This window comes from Bemisia tabaci, chromosome 10 (assembly GCF_918797505.1).
Source record: "Bemisia tabaci chromosome 10, PGI_BMITA_v3".
Lineage (NCBI taxonomy): Eukaryota > Metazoa > Arthropoda > Insecta > Hemiptera > Aleyrodidae > Bemisia > Bemisia tabaci.
Window position 1 is genome coordinate 26,157,968 of NC_092802.1, and position 18,243 is coordinate 26,176,210.

The 18,243-nt window shown below is 38.4% G+C and overlaps 1 protein-coding gene across 6 annotated transcripts in view; it reads left to right on the top strand.

Annotated features, from left to right (window-relative positions):
• Positions 1–18,243, top strand: part of LOC109037211 (uncharacterized) — a 30,455-nt gene that overhangs the window by 6,637 nt on the left and 5,575 nt on the right. The window contains exons 2-6 of one of the 6 annotated variants that reach the window (XM_072305491.1): positions 3,742–3,870; positions 10,862–10,998; positions 13,563–13,737; positions 15,857–15,970; positions 17,418–17,539. In XM_072305491.1, coding sequence (XP_072161592.1) covers positions 3,803–3,870; positions 10,862–10,998; positions 13,563–13,737; positions 15,857–15,970; positions 17,418–17,539 — 616 coding nt within the window. In that variant the 5' untranslated portion in view covers positions 3,742–3,802. Of the gene's footprint in view, positions 1–3,741; positions 3,871–8,809; positions 9,540–9,598; positions 9,807–9,849; positions 10,271–10,861; positions 10,999–13,562; positions 13,738–15,856; positions 15,971–17,417; positions 17,540–18,243 lie in introns of those variants that run through there. The other 5 variants (XM_019051766.2, XM_072305493.1, XM_019051763.2 and 2 more) reach the window with 5 other exon arrangements.

Here is an 18,243-nt window from a genome sequence, read left to right on the forward strand (position 1 = left end):
TCTTAGCAGCTTCGGTGAGTGGGCCCATCTGCTAAATCCCCTATTTATACCCCAATTTTGAGGACTGTTATTGTTGAAATAAGTGGAAACGCAGTCGTCGAATTTTAACGCGAAACTCGACTGCGTTGCAATACTGCTGTTCTATAGGTTAAAATTCCACTTGAAAAAATACGTTGGCAAAGTTCATCCTAATGAAACAGGAATTTCCTGAAAAACTTGTGTATTGAATCTTTTAGCATTTGCATAGAATTTCATACGCATTTTTTCTACTTTTCCTAAAAATTTTAAGGAGAAATATTGACCACATGTTCTTTTTTTTATTATTCCTTTTCCTTTTCTTCTCCTTTCTCCCTCATCCTCCTCTTCTTCTATTCCTCCTCTTCCTGTCTTCTTACTGGGGATGAAAGCCGGCATTGTTTCCATTTCTCGGACGGTCATCCACGTATCCTCATACCTCGTGGTCGTCCAATCATACAAACGGCTAGCTTCTCATCCTCCAGCCCTATCTCATGAAATTCCTCATATCGTCGCCTTTCGGCCAAAGTGTCAGCAGCGCCATGCGACGTTTCAAAATTTCCGCCGCCGTTTCATTTTTTTACAGAGAAACTGTTGGTTGAATCCGTCCGAAAATTTCACTGAATTTTATCGGCAGCACAAAGAAAATTCAGTGAAATTTCCGGGAAAGCTTCGTTGAACAATGTCCCTGTAAAAAAATACAATAGCGGTGGAAATTTTGAAACGTCGCATGGCGCTTGTGATACCTTGGCCGGAAGGTGACGATATATAAAAATTCCGTCGAGGGAAATTCGGCAAGAATCGAACGCTCATACGAGGTTTTTCTTCAGCACGACAGAGTGTACTTGTCCATGCAAAGGAAGAACGCCGTATGAACATTCGAGAGTTGCCAAATTTCCTTCGATACAATGTTCATTTTTAAGGAAAGTTATGAATATTTTCCCTTGAAATTTTCAGGACTTTTCGGTGGAATTTTGAGCAAAGGTATCTGAAAAATTGGAAGGAAAATATTCATGAGTTTACCAGGCAACTCGTGTTTTATCAAAGGGAATTTGGCAACGCCTGAAGGTCCATACGGCGTTCTTCCTTAACACGGCAGTGTACTCGTACGTGCTTCGTGCAGATCGGAATCAATCGATCGGAAAAGCGCGCGATGCTGGCTTGTAAACTTGCACTTACGCGAAACGACGCTTGTTGCCTCACGGTCGAGAGGAGAAGTCATTACCGAGTTACGTTCGAAATCATTGCCTTTTACACGGCGCACAGTGGATTTGAGAGAGGTCGGACATGAACTTTTTGAATAAAGCTGCAAATTTCGACGTTTATTTCGCCACATTTTAAATTGTAGGGGGTGGCCCTGAAGGAAAATTCCACGAGAAAACCAATGGAACCACTTCGAGAACCTCAAATTTTTGTATAAACGGAGTTACAAGCTCTCAAAGTTTCCAAATTTTTTCCGACCTCTCCTATGGACTCAATCCACTGTGCGGCGTGGTGTAATCCAAGTGCGAACTCGGTGGCTTATAAACCCATACTGTCGTGCCAAGTGAAAAAGCCGTAAGAACATTCGGGTGTTGCCAAATTTCCTCTCAAAAATATACATTTATGAGGAAAGGCATGAATATTTTACCTTGAATTCTGCAGACGTTTTAGATCGAATTACGAACAAAATCCCGTGAAAAATCGGAGGAGACATCTTCACGAACACTGAAAAAAAAATCTCGGTGCGTATTCACTAAGAAAAGGGTACAATTGCAAGGAATTCAGGTTCTATTTGATCCCAGTTTTCTCTTGGTAAAATTACCATTCATGGAATTGGTAATCTTACCAAGAAATCTCGGTAAAATTATTGAACTTTCTCGGTAATTTTACTGGACATTGATTAAAACGCCAATATTTTTTATAGACTGTGGTAGAATTACCGAGATAAAATGGCAAAGTTATCGGGAATTGATTACCAATAAAAGTAGTATTCTTACCTGAAAAAAAAGTAAAAATACCAGTTTTTAGGCAAGCTTACCAGTTTGTCTTGGTAAAATTACCAATAATTGGTAAGAAAAATGAGATAGTAAAGATACCAACGGACCTTGGTAAAAACGCCGAGAATTTTTTTTCAGTGAATGTTCCTGAAAATTCGTGATTTGTAGAAGGCAGTTTGGCGATGCCTGATGCCTCATACGACGTTTCTCCTTAGCACGGCAGCAGTGGCGTGGCGTGAATTGCGATATATCGATTGTTATGCCATTTAAACCTATGGTAAAGAATCGATTATTAAGGTGTTCGCTGCGAACACCCTGTTTATCGATCCTTTTACATAGGTTTAAATGGCATAACAATCGATACATCGCAATTCACGCCACGCCACTGCACGGCAGTATGGTGGAATCATTTTTGTAGTTCCGCCTCGCCGTGATGCTCTGTTACATGAGCCCCCCCCCCCCCCCCCCCCCCCCTTCCGCAACCCCGATTATTTCATACCTCATTTTCCGCTTTCATCGGGGGCAATAAAAACGCTTGCATTTACCCCCCCCCCCCCCCCTCCCTCGAGCATTTATTTTATTCATGCAGCTTTTCAGTTCTTTTATGGCGCTCCCGTCCATCTTTCCACGCTCTATTATGCCGTCATATCTCGAAAAGTCGTCTCGAAGGCGAAGGGGCGTAAGTCCATTCTAAGATTGCCAGATTGACTCGAACAATTGATTTTTTTGCAAAAATGTACCCGTGCAATTTTAATCCAAAATTTTTCTGATCATTGCATGAGACCTGAGGAAAACCAGTAAAATTTTCGGTTCGATATGCCCAAGATTTTCCTTGTTCATGTGAAATTTGCGAGAGGAAAGTTCGCAGCATTGAAATGAAGTTATGTTCTTACGTGAAAGAAAAAGAGGTAGGAAAACAGCAAGAAAAGTAGCAAGAAAAGGAGATAAGGGAGGAGTAAGGAAAAGAGAATAATTCCTTCTCTCCTGACAGTTACGTTTCTCACGAAAATTTCGTATAATGCAATCGAGAATTTCCATTGGTTAAATTGGCAGAATTTTTCATTCGACGACAGAAACTTTCTTATGCCCTTGTCACACATTGCAAGTTTTAAGTTGAAAGTGGGGGTCATCGATGAGTGATGCACCGATGACCCCCACTTTCAGCAAAATACTTGCGACGTGTGCAAAGGGCAATATCTGAAGAGGCGAAAAAATTTCTCAGGGATGCCATGGGTGGATTCTCGGGCAATTTTGGTTGTTAAACCCAACATGACATCCGGTGATTCCTAGATTTCACAAACCCCCAGAAATTTCGTTTTTCTGTGAGAACTGAAACCTGGAAAATCCTCTCTTGCATAAGAAATGACGGATTTAGCGCTAAAAATCCGCCATGGTACGTTTTTCCTGATCCTTCCCTCATTTGAACTATACTGCCTTGCTAAAGAGGAACGCCGTATGAACATTCGAGAATTACCACATTTCCTTCGATAAAACGTTTATTTTTGCGGAACGTTATGAATATTTTTCCATGAAATTTTCAGAAACTTGAGTTGAAATTGCGCGCAAAATTATCTGAAAAATTGGAAGGAAAATTTTCACAAGTTTACCAGGAAATTCGTGTTCTATCAAAGGAATTTTGGCAACGCCTGGAGGGTCATACGGCGTTCTTCCTTAGCACGACACAGTAGGCCCGTGATATGACTTTCCATTCATTTCAATATTTATTGATTTGTTTATTTTCTTCCAGTCACTGTAGCAGTCACCACATCAATATTTACCAGGGTCCAAACAACAGTAGCCACCTACTGATGACCATCTGCTCTGATAAAGAAGAGGAGCTCGTTTTCTCAGGGCCTCATCTTTTATTTGAGTTCAAGTAAGTTCGTTCGTCGCTCTTTGTGTTTTAACTACTATACGATGTGAAATATAGTAAGTGACTGCATGTTAAGAAATACGCTTTGTGTGCATGTCATATCCTGAAGATTCTGAGCATATTATAGGTACCAGAAAATCCCCTGGACTTTAAAAAAAAGGTAAAAATTGAAAATTAATTAAAAACGCGGAACAAATGCCGGGCCTGCCCCTCCGAGGCCCGCCACAAGCGGGATGATACTGGGTCCCTGGTACCGGGGCCCGGTCTCCGGAGGGGGCCCGTGTTACCCGTGAAAAACCACTACGAATTCACATGCAACCGGTGCAACCCTTGTTTCGTAAGAAAAAGTGAAAAATTTACCCTAAAAATTTCGCAAAAGGTGAATAGATTTTCAGAAACACGCTGGGGCACTGTAGAATTCTTCTTAAATTTTCAAAGAAGTATACCTCTTGGAGAATTTCTATCTATTTTCAAGATTTTCAGTACAGAGGGATATTTTTAGTAACTGCGTTTCATTTTCTTCCGTCGTCAGATGCTAAGGGTCTCCAATCTGGGCATCCTCGACTTCAATGGCTCATGGCTTAACTCCCATGGCATAGACAAACGAAGGGGGAGTCCAGGGGGGCCTGGTCCTCATAGAACTGAAAATAGTATCATATGCCCCCGCCCCCCCCCAAAAAAAAAAAAATTTCTAGATGTTTTGAATGCAACAATTCCCAAGTATTTTGTGCTGAAAGTATTAAAAAAAAAACATAATTATTCCGCAGAAATTGATTATGGATAAAATTCTTTATGGAAGCTTGAATATCCGTCCAATTAGTCGTATAAATTCTAAAATTTCACGGTGGATGCCCCTCGGACCCCCCCCCCCCCTTCGTGCTTGGGGCCCGGACCCTAAAACTGGTACCAGGGCCCGAGATGGAATGTGGCGAGCCTGCATGAAGACTATATCCATTTAAATCTTCCGTCACATTCATACGGCGCAATGATACAACTATTTGAACTCTCGTTTTGCATTGCTCATATTCTGTTGTTATACTCCGTGCCACTTGTTTATTTTTAATCCTCGTAGAAAAACCACCCATTTGTAAATACAATTTTAGCTGAAGCGCACTTCAGCTTTGCATTCACCACTGCAAAAATGTCAAAAGAAATCGACACGCCCAGCGTGCATGGAGGCTATTTCCATTTAAATCTTCCGTCACATTCTTACGGCGCAATGATACAACTATTTGAACTCTCCGGAATGCGTGAGGTATCACGCCGCATTTGAAGGCGTTTTCAAATCAGCCAAGTTCCGATACCCGGATTATCGTTTTGCACAGTTCATATTCTTTTGTTATACTCCGTGCCACTTGTTTATTTTTAATCCTCGTAGAAAAACCACCCATTTGTAAGTACAATTTTAGCTGAAGCGCACTTCAGCTTTGCATTCACCACTGCAAAAATGTCAAAAGAAATCGACACGCCCAGCGTGCATGGAGGTTATTTCCATTTAATTCTTCCGTCACATTCTTACGGCGCAATGATACAACTATTTGAACTCTCCGGAATGCGTGAGGTATCACGCCGCATTTGAAGGCGTTTTCAAATCAGCCAAGTTCCGATACCCGGATTATCGTTTTGCACAGTTCATATTCTTTTGTTAAACTCCGTGCCACTTGTTTATTTTTAATCCTCGTAGAAAAACCACCCATTTGTAAATACAATTTTAGCTGAAGCGCACTTCAGCTTTGCATTCACCACTGCAAAAATTTCAGAGGAAATCGACAAGCCCAGCGTGCATGAAGGCAGGCTCGCCACAGGGGGGATACTGGGTCCCTGGTACCGGGGCCCGGGCTCCGGAGGGGGCCCGTGTTACCCGTGAAAAACCACTACGAATTCACATGCAACCCTTGTTTCGTAAGAAAAAGTGAAAAATTTACCGTAAAAATTTCGCAAAAGGTGAATAGATTTTCAGAAACACGCTGGGGCACTGTAGAATTCTTCTTAAATTTTCAAAGAAGTATACCTCTTGGAGAATTTCTATCTATTTTCAAGATTTTCAGTACAGAGGGATATTTTTAGTGACTGCGTTTCATTTTCTTCCGTCGTCAGATGCTAAGGGTCTCCAGTCTGGGCATCCTCGACTTCAATGGCTCATGGCTCAACTCCCTTGCCAAAGACAAACGAAGGGGGAGTCCAAGGGGGCCTGGCCCTCTTAGAACTGAAAATAGTATCATATGCCCCCCCCCTCAAAAAGAAAATTAAAATTTTCCAGATGTTTTGAATGCAAAAATTCGCAAGTATTTTGTGCTGAATGTAGAAAAAAAAACATAAGTATTCCGCAGAAATTGATGGAAAAATTCTTTATGGAAGCTTGAAAATGCGTGCGATTAGTCGTATAAATTCTAAAATTTCTCGGGGGATGCCCCTCGGACCCCCCTCCGTGCTTGGGACCAGGGCCCGATATGGGATGTGGCGGGCCTGGCCCCTCCCCTCTTCCTCCGCCTCAAATGGCGCGTGTTGACAGCACAGATGACAATTTATTGAGTACATAATGGACTCATTTAGTCGTGACGTCATAGCCAGCATTGATTCCTTCGACTACGGTCTCGGGTTCCAAACAATTGGCTGTCCTTGTTGCACTAATGGCGTTTCCCCGTAAGAAACGACTTTCAAATTTCAAAACGAATTTTCGACCTTTTAAACGCCGGGAACCCCAGAGGTTGCTCCCGAAATCGATTTTAAAGCGTCAAAATAGGGGGGTCCAACCTTTAAAACGCCTCAAATCGACCAATTTTACCCGAGTTATCGCAGTTGAAAACAGGTACAAAATCATCAGTCTGTCTCTCTCTACGGCCGTTTAGCTGTTTACAGACAAGATTGAGGTTAGAATCATCTTGAATTTTTCCATTTTTCTCGTTGAAACTCATGATATTCCCTCTCAACAAGTAAAATTTATCAAGAAAAGTTAGTTTCCAGTATCATCAAACTATTTCTATGCGCTCATGGATCGACAGAGTCTTAATTAGTGATGAGTATGGCTTCGTGGTGAAGCGTTACCGTATTACATACAGCATTTCTTCAATCAACGCTCAGTCTAGCCTTAATGCGGTGATTGTTGTCAATTTTTTCCTCTCTACTGCACGACTTTACGCTCATGAACGGAGACATAAAAAGGAAAGTGATGACTTGAGTTTTTCTGACTCTGAATCTCATGGTTTTGTATCTCTGTCTCCGAAATCATCGGGGGTCGTATTGCTCCCCAGCTATGCAGATTTCTTCAGATCGCTCGCTCAGTCTGCCTCCTTTGTGAAGTCTAATCATGCTTTAGTTATGACCAGTAAGATCCTCTTTTCTTCAGCATACTTTAGAGTGTATATTGCAGTTGGAAAATACAGTGTTTTTCTCGCAGTGTCCAAACTACACTTTTCTCATTTGACGGCTAATAAGAGCTCATGATGTGAGCGACTGCATGGCATAATAGATCAGATCATCCAGGACATCATCATGCTTTTCCAGAACTCTTGTTGTTTACAAGGTTAATGGGCTCCATTAATGAATGTGTAACATTGTTGTGGAAAAGCACGTCGATAGTCCGTCGGAGCATCAGAAGATGATTCTCATTCACCTCAAGCCTGTCACTCCTTCTGCAAGATCCTATGTCCTCCTAGGACAGTTCATTTACCAAGTGATTCATGCGTAGAATATACAGCATACGTCTTCTCCTATTGTAAATATATTTAAATCAATACGAAACACGTGGCAAGATGATTAGATCTTAGGCAGCATTCGTGCCAGATTGTTCCGATGCAAAACTTAATTTAAGTTTCCTCCTATTAGTTTCATGGTTTAAATTCATAGAGAAAATTTAAAGGATCAAACAATGTGTAAGTTCTAAATGCAACAACACTATTACATCATTGGGTCTGGAATACTGGGTCACACGTTGTCATTTCTGTTGCTCTAAGCTTTCAGGTGATTCGTCAAGCTCAAATGATGTGGTCGAACTGGCATGCGATATATCGTATCTTTTAGGTAAAAAATCTCGACAGATTTTGAATTTTCAGCAAAAAAAAGGACGATAGCCCCTGCGCATGAGTCCAAAGAATCATTCCAAACCCACGAATCGGCAAAATTCAGAGAAATGAAAGGAGGATAGTGTTTGGAAAAAAACCTCGCATTCGATTCAGCTATCAATTTCTGTATCGAATGCGAGGTTTTTTTTCAAACACTATCCTCCTTTCATTTCTCTGAATTTTGCCGATTCGTGGGTTTGGAATGATTCTTTGGACTCATGCGCAGGGGCTATCGTCCTTTTTTTTGCTGAAAATTCAAAATCTGTCGAGATTTTTTACCTAAAAGATACGATATATCGCATGCCAGTTCGATCGCGTCACTTGAGCTTGACGAATCACCTTAAATTTCATGCAAGTCTCTTCTCTCATTATCTTCGGTATTTTTTGCCAAACCTTTTTCCAATTTAGTTCCTTCTCTAAAGGAAACTGAATCTGATTCAAAACCTTTCAGTCAGAAGTGGAAAAATTTATCAAGTCATGGGGGAAGATGACTTTCAAAACTTATTAGCTGGTTTACGTACTTACTATAGGAAATGGCGTTTGCTGTACATTCTGGGAATGAATAACTTGGTAAAGGAACAGGCTTGAAGTGAATGAGAATCCTCTTCCGATGCTCCGACGGACTATCGACGTGCTTTAAATATATTTACAATAGGAGAAGACGTATGCTGTATATTCTACGCATGAATCACTTGGTAAATGAACTGTCCTAGGAGGACATAGGATCTTGCAGAAGGAGTGACAGGCTTGAGGTGAATGAGAATCATCTTCTGATGCTCCGACGGACTATCGACGTGCTTTTCCACAACAATGTTACACATTCATTAATGGAGCCCATTAACCTTGTAAACAACAAGAGTTCTGGAAAAGCATGATGATGTCCTGGATGATCTGATCTATTATGCCATGCAGTCGCTCACATCATGAGCTCTTATTAGCCGTCAAATGAGAAAAGTGTAGTTTGGACACTGCGAGAAAAACACTGTATTTTCCAACTGCAATATACACTCTAAAGTATGCTGAAGAAAAGAGGATCTTACTGGTCATAACTAAAGCATGATTAGACTTCACAAAGGAGGCAGACTGAGCGAGCGATCTGAAGAAATCTGCATAGCTGGGGAGCAATACGACCCCCGATGATTTCGGAGACAGAGATACAAAACCATGAGATTCAGAGTCAGAAAAACTCAAGTCATCACTTTCCTTTTTATGTCTCCGTTCATGAGCGTAAAGTCGTGCAGTAGAGAGGAAAAAATTGACAACAATCACCGCATTAAGGCTAGACTGAGCGTTGATTGAAGAAATGCTGTATGTAATACGGTAACGCTTCACCACGAAGCCATACTCATCACTAATTAAGACTCTGTCGATCCATGAGCGCATAGAAATAGTTTGATGATACTGGAAACTAACTTTTCTTGATAAATTTTACTTGTTAAGAGGGAATATCATGAGTTTCAACGAGAAAAATGGAAAAATTCAAGATGATTCTAACCTCAATCTTGTCTGTAAACAGCTAAACGGCCGTAGAGAGAGACAGACTGATGATTTTGTACCTGTTTTCAACTGCGATAACTCGGGTAAAATTGGTCGATTTGAGGCGTTTTAAAGGTTGGACCCCCATATTTTGACGCTTTAAAATCGATTTCGGGAGCAACCTCTGGGGTTCCCGGCGTTTAAAAGGTCGAAAATTCGTTTTGAAATTTGAAAGTCGTTTCTTACGGGGAAACGCCATTAGTGCAACAAGGACAGCCAATTGTTTGGAACCCGCGACCGTAGTCGAAGGAATCAATGCTGGCTGTGACGTAAGACTAAATGAGTCCATTAGATCAAGGATCTCACCCAACACGAGCGTATTCAAATCACGCGCCACTGAATGTATGACCGCTGTTTGGACCAATCACAAAGCTGCATTACGTCGCACTAGCGCATGCGCACTTGTTTTGTTTGGGTTTTTGTAACTCGCTTCATGCTTGATAACAGAACTTACTCCTAGTGATAACACAGCTTTTCCCGGTTACTCAATAATTTTACAATTAGTAATAATAAATCGTGAAGTTTATCGTGACAGTAATTGTTTGTTAGTTGACAGCACGCCTCGTGACATTATTATTTCACCATGCATACCAAGTATAGTGGCGTAGCTTTAATGTCATCTCTTTGCAAAGGTTTTCCTCATAGACCGCCTTTGAACATGAAGATCATGATATTGTACCGAGACATGATAATGAAGACCAGAAATTGTCTCCTTTTCACAAAGTTTATCAGACAGGAAAACAAACCTGACTAGCACTAAGAACCATGATTAGTTTCAAGATTTATGTGCCCCATTCAGGTACCAGGTGACCGTGTCAATCAATTCATTTCAATCCATGATCAATCCCTAAATTTTTTTAAATGAATAGGTGCCGATTAAGTATGTTGCCTCAGCCAGTAGAAACCAGTCTATTCCGGTGTTTTTTTGTGCGTAATGACACTGCTTAGCCCTCCTCTAATTTTTTTCGCTAACATTCAATCTTCTCATAGACTCACTTAAGTTAAGTAGTGGCCGCATCATTCTTGCGGAATTCAGAATATCTTATCTCGGTGTCAAATGGCCCCTATCAACACAATAAAGCATAGCCTCAAGTCGGAGTTTTGTGTTGAGCATCTACTTAGTTGTTTCATTACGCAATCCTCAATATTAAATCACTAAGATGTCAATGACTTATCGAAGACAAGTGACTTTGATTGCAAAAACACTCAGATGCCTTCACCCCCCTTGCCTTTAATACAGTGAAGCTATGTATCGGTTTATTCAGAGCCTTCAATCAGCAATGGAACATGTAGAATGACATAGCCTCTGAATCATTCTATCCTAGTCCCACCTTCTCTGTGCACTACTACTTGTTTCAAGTCGTAAATTTCCAAGTAACCTTCTTTTCTTATTTTAGGGGAGGTCCCTCAATACCGCCTTACGACTACCGAGGATTTCTTGCTTCTGTTTCCTTCATCAAGAAAATGATACCTACAGTGATGATGACTGAAACTACTCCAGCATTAACGACAGAGCTGCCATACACTGCCAGGAGTAAGAATCCTCATGCACTTTAATTTCACGTAATTGTGGCATCCATCAAACACACACCTGTCAAACTTTATGTACTCTGCCAATATAACCATTATCACATATCGATGGTGAAAGTACCAGACCACTTACCTTGGTTTGCGATGTTGCAGTCTTTGTGTCATACTTTATTTTTTAGATGAAAAACTACTCAACGTCAATTCTTTAATACTTCCGTGATTTTTCTTCTCTGTATGGAAAAAAATCTGTGGAAACGTCAAGGAATGATATTGGTTCGTTCCTCATCACAAAAATAAAATGGGAGCAGCGATTTTTAAGCACTGCAAATGAGATACGTGGTCTGGTAGTTTCACTGTCAATATTTGTTCACCAGTAGTGTTGCAAAGAATTTTAATGAACCATGCGGATGTAGAGGGATACTAATGCTATGAAAATATGCTGAACTCCAAGTATGCTGCATCAGCCTTCTCTGTGAAGCTTTTGCCTATCTCTTTGAACAATTTGGACTACATTTTGTAATTTGGACCTATAAATTCCGGCCTGGTTTAAAAACAACGTATGTGCCATTAGTTTCCCTATGCACATAAGTGTTTTTTCAGGTGAGCCAGGATTTATAAGTCCAAATTGCAAAATGCAGTCCATTTGATGGTCAAACTTCAAAACAATGGCTTCGGCATCGAAGACCTCCTGTTACACTCAATTTTTTGTTTGGAAAAGTTGTCACCTTAATATCTTGAAAACTTTCTCGATTTTTCTTCCTGATCGATGAATAATCTGTATGAGGGTGGTTTCACGATAACTGGAATAGTTTTGTCGCCGTAACAGACAACACACTTTTTGGTCATATTTTTAGCAGGAGTGATATAATCACTCGAATTTTTTTGCATTAATCTACACAGGGTTACGTGTGATAACGCTTTTGAAAGATTTATCGCTTTACTTTTCAATTTTAATATATAAATGGCCGAAAATGTCCTGTCTCTTACGCCGACTTTTTTAACCGCCCAACAGACAGCACATTTTTGGAATTTACATAATGTTGATTGAGAAGTAGAGGAAGAAGTATTAGAAAACGTTATAATACTTAACCCTTTGAAGACTAATGCAAAAAAATTCGAGTGATTATCAGTTCTACTAAAAATATGACCGAATAATGTGGTGTCCTTTACGGCGACAAAACCATTCCAGTTATCGTGAAACACCCATGAATCTCAAGCTATACAGTTGGCCTGTTTCTCTTCAAAGAAATAAAATAGGAGTGGACATATTGAAACATTGTAATGGAAATGCAGGGTTTTGCACTTTGGCCATCCAGTTGCACCCGCTTCAACAAGTTGATAGTGAAATTCTAATGACACAAACCAAATAAGGTGTTTCAAAACGTAGGTAGGTATACATTTTATATTTCTGAGGGAAAATTTCAGCCTTGATGGTGCAGGTCATGGTTGAGCAAGTTTGCTGCCAGCACTGGGTTCCTGAACTAGATTCAATCCTGGGAAATTATGGACTTAGAAGAACATTTAAAAGTCAGTCAGCTGATGGATCACCATTGGATAATTTCTGTGAGAGGATTAAGTTTGATTTTGGCTTACTGCCAACCCTCATCACAACAAAACAATACTCTTTTGGGGTGACAGTGCACCTACAACCGAAGGTTTTCATGTTGGTAGCAATGATTGCCACATCCAAAATTCTCGACCCAACTCTCATCTAATTATTACTAATTATCACCTAAGGCATCATATCCGTCAACTCAGACACCTACTCTAATAGAAAACACCAACATTTTTGTCTAAAAATTTTCCTAAATGTTCTTCCTAAAGTGGAGGAAATTCCAAGAGAAAATATTGGGTTCCTAATTTTTCCGGAAAAAAATTAAGTGTCCAAAAATTTCCTGTATCGCAAGCTGAGAATGCTGAGATGGATCCATTTATTAAGCGTTACTTACCTATGCAATTTAGTCGGTTTGAATATCTGGTTGCCCAAAAATATGTTTCTTCTCAAATGCACTTTCAAGTGAGAAAATGAAGGAGAAAACAGGAGGAGAAAAATGAATGAGTTTTTTACTCAAATTTTTTCCCACTGGATCATATTTCTTTATCACTGTGAGTCTCCAGTCTCTATTCTAGAGTCCTGCCGTGGAAGAGTTCTGTATGAGTATTCAAATGTCGCTCAAATTTCCCTCAACAAAATATTTATTTCTGCGGAAAGTTATGCATAAATTTTTTTTTTTTTAAGTTTCAGATATTTTATATTAAATGGAGAACAAAGTCATCCAGAAAATTTGAAGGAAAATACAATTTTCCATGTTAATTCGAATTTTATTTGGAGAGGTATGGCAATGTCTGAGGGCTCATACAGCGTTTTTCTATAGCTCGGAAATATTTTTTTCTAAATAAGCTTGTAGTGCAGTCAATCATCAGATGGAGAACATCCTAATTGTTGGAGAAGTTCTTACCTCCACACCTAAAAATTCTTGTATCTTTGAAATCAAGAACTCATGAAAGTGTTGCTTTTTATATTTTTTTGGAAGTACACTATTTACCATATTATGTGTTTGTTTTCAGTGGAAAGTTACGGTAATAATTCACACAATGGATGTGGGATCCAAATTCTTGCTAATGACTCGAGAACAGGTCACTTTAACTCCCGCCCTCTGGAACACCATCGTAATTGCTCCATCGTTTTTGTGGGCAATCCCAACGATGTCGTCCATCTTTCAGTATTTAATTACAAATTAAAGTAAGTTTTCTTTGTAATGCCCTGTGCTTGGTAATTGCTTTGTGCCAGTAATTCGGGAATAGAAACGCTTTATCCACTTTTGGCTCGAGTGGATTAGATATGGATGGACCTAAAATGAATCCTAATTTACCTTGAAAAAAATTATGTCCCAGGTGTGCAAGCTGGAAAGACAGGGACGTCACAGGAAAAATCAGGGAATTTTGCAGGTTCGCTTAGGAACCTCAGCTGGTGCCATTGGAGAGAACACAAACAACTTCAGAGTGCCTTTTTCCTCAATTTAACTCTCCAGAAGTTGAGATTTCTTCCATTCAGAAGTCAGTGCAATCTAAAGAAAAAAAGTCCAAGTGAAGGTTTTGAACGAAGACCTGAGAAAGTCTGAGAATATTTATATTTTGAACTCAGGTTAAAGCGAAAAAGGTCAAAGAATCGGAAATTAAAAAAATTATAAAAACTCTGAATGATCTTGTAAAAAGTTTGACAGAGCCAAAGTTATCTCTATTCAAACTGTGAGTCAGGTACAGTACGATGAATCAAAGAAAAATCACAGCATTAACGCAGAGAATAATCAAAAAACTTATGGAAACTCCAAGATCAATTTCAGGTAATACAGCTCATAGGCATTGCACCTACACTACAACTGTAGCTCTCAAAAATGATTTATTTTTGGTGAAGCCTCAATGCCTATTAGCTATATGCTTTACTCCCACCTTCTGTTATTGCTTAGTTGTGAGCAAGATAATCTTTAACTGCTGTTCCTAATCAAAGTGCAAAAACGTCTTGACCATACGACCGGCCGGCTGTAAATGGTTGCGTGTTAAAATGGGAAAATCACAAAAAGAGGACTACGTAATGAAAATTTTAAATTCCGTCAAAAATCACCTATTTCTTGTAAAATCATAGCAATAAAAAAATAAAGAGCAAAAAGATTAAGGTGGGAAAATTCATCACTGTGAACATTTTGAGAAAAAAAGGGTTCACACAGAAGAATTTCTCTTTTGAAAAATAGGAAGACTAAAAACTAGCTGCATCTTTGGTAATGTGGTTTCTTTAAGATTTAACCTTGTAAAATTGGCGTGATAACCAAATCCTTCTGTACTTAGATTGTGTAGTACTTATACTGTGCCTTAAAACTGAAATTTGGCAAAATACTGCATAAATAAGAAGTGGCATATGACATGAGGACTACAATCTTAAATTTACTTTAAATTAACCATATGAGGACATTCCTACCAGTGGAAGCACTTAAAAATCACTTAAAAGTCTTAATGAATGACTAGTAAATTTCAAGCGTGCAAATTTCTGGAAATCAATGCATGTTAAAATTTACAGTTAGGATATCAGTGGGTAAGGTTGAAAGGCACAGATCTATTGGGGTGTTTCAACAGTCCTAAGTCTTTTTTTTTTTTTTTTTTTTTTTTTTTTTTTTATTTTTAACAGAGTTGTATCTTGTTACATATAATGTTTCTCTGTTTTTTCAAGTCCTGGTCAGTCACTCCTCAATACAGGACTTTTCAAAATAATATTTTTCTTTTAATTTCTCTTCAAAAAGGTTACACTGAGATAATACTGTAGGTATTAAAAAAACAAAACAATATACCAACCTGAGATTCATTTTTTCACCTTCCATACATGGAAAAATTTCTTAGAAAATTTCAAGGAAAAAGTTCATATAGCTCTCCTTTAAAAAGGTAAAATTTGAATGGAAATTTACAATGATGCAAATGAAGGCACGCACATTTCAACTGTAGCCATCGATACCCTCCTTTTTTCAAAGAAACAAATGCTACCCTCTACTGTCACAAGTTTCTCATGATTAAATTCCAATAAACGTTAACAAAAATTTTACGTACAGTTTTAATTTTGCATTTTAACTTAATTGCAGTTTATTTCATGTGTCACAGTAACACAAAAACTTTTGTTAGTATTTCACAAAATTTTAATGCCAATTTGTTTTTCATTTTTTTTTCACTTCTAAAATTCTGCATCAATTGAAAAATCTTCAAAAAAGTTCCCCACTTTGTATAGAATAATAATTTTCTAATTTGAAGCAACAGTCTCTCCAGGTAGAAACTGTTGTCTCTTGGTTTTTTATTCTTATATGTTTTTCTCTGTTTCTCAGAGCACCTGCTTGTCAGTCGTATTTGGAGCTGTATGACGGACCGATAGGAAGAAATAAACCAATGAAGCGTATTTGTAGCCCTCAGTCAAAACATGCTCGTGATGCTAGTGGCAAGTAAGTTATCCTGCACCATCATTTCGGGCACCAATCTTTTAGTTCGGAAGATACTGTCACCTCCCATCTGTCAAACTTTTCAAGGTTACCCACTATTGAAAATTACTGTCTTCTACAAGCAGTGACAATTTTACCAGCGAGGCAGGCTTCATCTGAATTGTTATGGAAGGAGATTTACATTATTTGACTATAAATTGAAGGAGAAAAAAAATAAAAAAAATCAACGAGAAAAATGGTGATGTTTCAGAGTCAGGAGGAGAAAATAGCTCCCTTCCTTTACAACTTTTTGCTGAATTGAAATCTTATTTTAGAAAATAACCAATGAGAAGGCCTTCATTGAGTTGCGCACCATGTCTAGTGTTTGTATGGCCATGGCAAAAAATCTAGTGCAGCGTTTGTTGAAGTAGGAGCTCTTGCTATGAATCAATGTGGGATTCTTACTATTTTTTTATGAGGATGATCGTCTCCCTTTTGTGGAAAGCAGAGAGTCTTTTTGGAAAAAGGATTTACCTTGAGGTGTTTCCACCGACAAAATGTGTGTGTGCCGACAAAAACAGCTTTCGAATTTGAAAAATTCCTACATTTTCTAGGAGGCAGCCCCCTTCCTAGATCCCTCCCAGGCGCAGCAGTTTTATGAGGCAAGAGTTGCCTCTTATTACAGGGAGAATTCTTATTAGCTTGTGCGTTGCAGAAAAACTAATAAAATTTTCAGTCAAAATTTTTCTCAGCACCTAAAAAATTATTTTAAACTGCCATAGGTATGCAGAGAAAAGAGCTCAAAATCAGCCTAACAAGGTAAGGAAAGCTGAAAGAATGATCTTTAAGTTCGCACGATCCACTATTTGCTGACCACACTTGTTTGTGTGGATGAGGGTTGGGACAAGACTTTTGAGACAGCCCATGTATCCATGAAAATATGAACAGAAATTTTGTATATTTTCAGTACAGAATCTGATATTCATTATTAATTTTTTAATATTTTCAGAAAGTATGTCTTTTCGGATCCTTCTCTAAAGATGGTATTCTGAATTTAGCTTTTTACTTTTCGAAGAGCTTAAATGCCAAATAATCATGAGACCTGGAATTCATGACGGATTTTAGGAACGAAAGCTTGTGAAGTTTCGGTACTCATACTTTTCGAAAAATACCATGTTCACATCGTATCACTCTTACTCAGAGTCATTGAGGGCAAATCATAAATGCATGCTTTTGCATTTATAATTTCATTTGTTAAACAATTTTTTCAAGTACAACAAGCTTTCTATCCATGAAAAGTAATTTTTTTCAGCCTCTTGTGAAATGAAGAAATTTTCCTGCTTTGACTTTTATTTCTAGGCCTTTTTTTTTGTTCTCCTCATCATTTGCGCAGCAATATTACTCATAGTTTATTCATTTAGTTCTCCTCTAGAAATCCTTGATAATCAGTTGATGCGATTTATTTTTCCAGGTTTCACTCACATGAAACTTTGATGTCCTCAGGGAATACATTCTCTATTCTTTTGCACCGTCTCTTGGGTGAAACTTATGCAGATGTAGAACATATTGATGGACCGTATGCCTTTCATGATGGTAAGAAATTTTGCTTCAATTTTAGTACTGCCCTAGAAACAATGCCTGTTCAAAATAAAAATTTAGAAAAAAAGGAAAAAAAAAAACCTGAACAACTGATGGGAAGATTCAACCCTGACGAAAATTTCAATCTTTGATGCTTTGTAAAGAAAGTTAAAATCTTCATAGATGAAAGGAACCTATTTTTATGAATTTAATAAAAAAAAGTCTTGAATTTTATGCACATTTTTCACAATTTTTAATTTAGTACTTAATTTCTGTCAATTTACGAGAAGATTACAAAAAACTATCTTGTAAAGTTTTATTTGAAGTTGAATACTTTGATTAGTCCAAAAATTCACTAGAATCCAATGTAAATTTTAAGGTGTATTACAAGATTCAAGCAATATTTAAAAGTGAGTAGAAAAGTAATATGAAATTTATTTTTCAGTCATATTATATAAAAATTATTGATAAAAGTGCTTCCTTAAGTTTTTTACCAGTTTTTTTTTAAAAGTTAAAATGGAAAAAGAAAATACGCAAGGAAATTAACGAGCCTAAACAAGCTGTGAAAGTGATGAGCAGATTATGGAGGTATAAATGTCTCCTAGAAATTCCAGTGTTTGGTTTTGAACAATAAGATTCCCCTTCAAGATATTTTCAAGAATCTTTCAGTGATGTGATGTCATCTATGAACATCAGGAAATTCAGAAAGTGTAAAACGA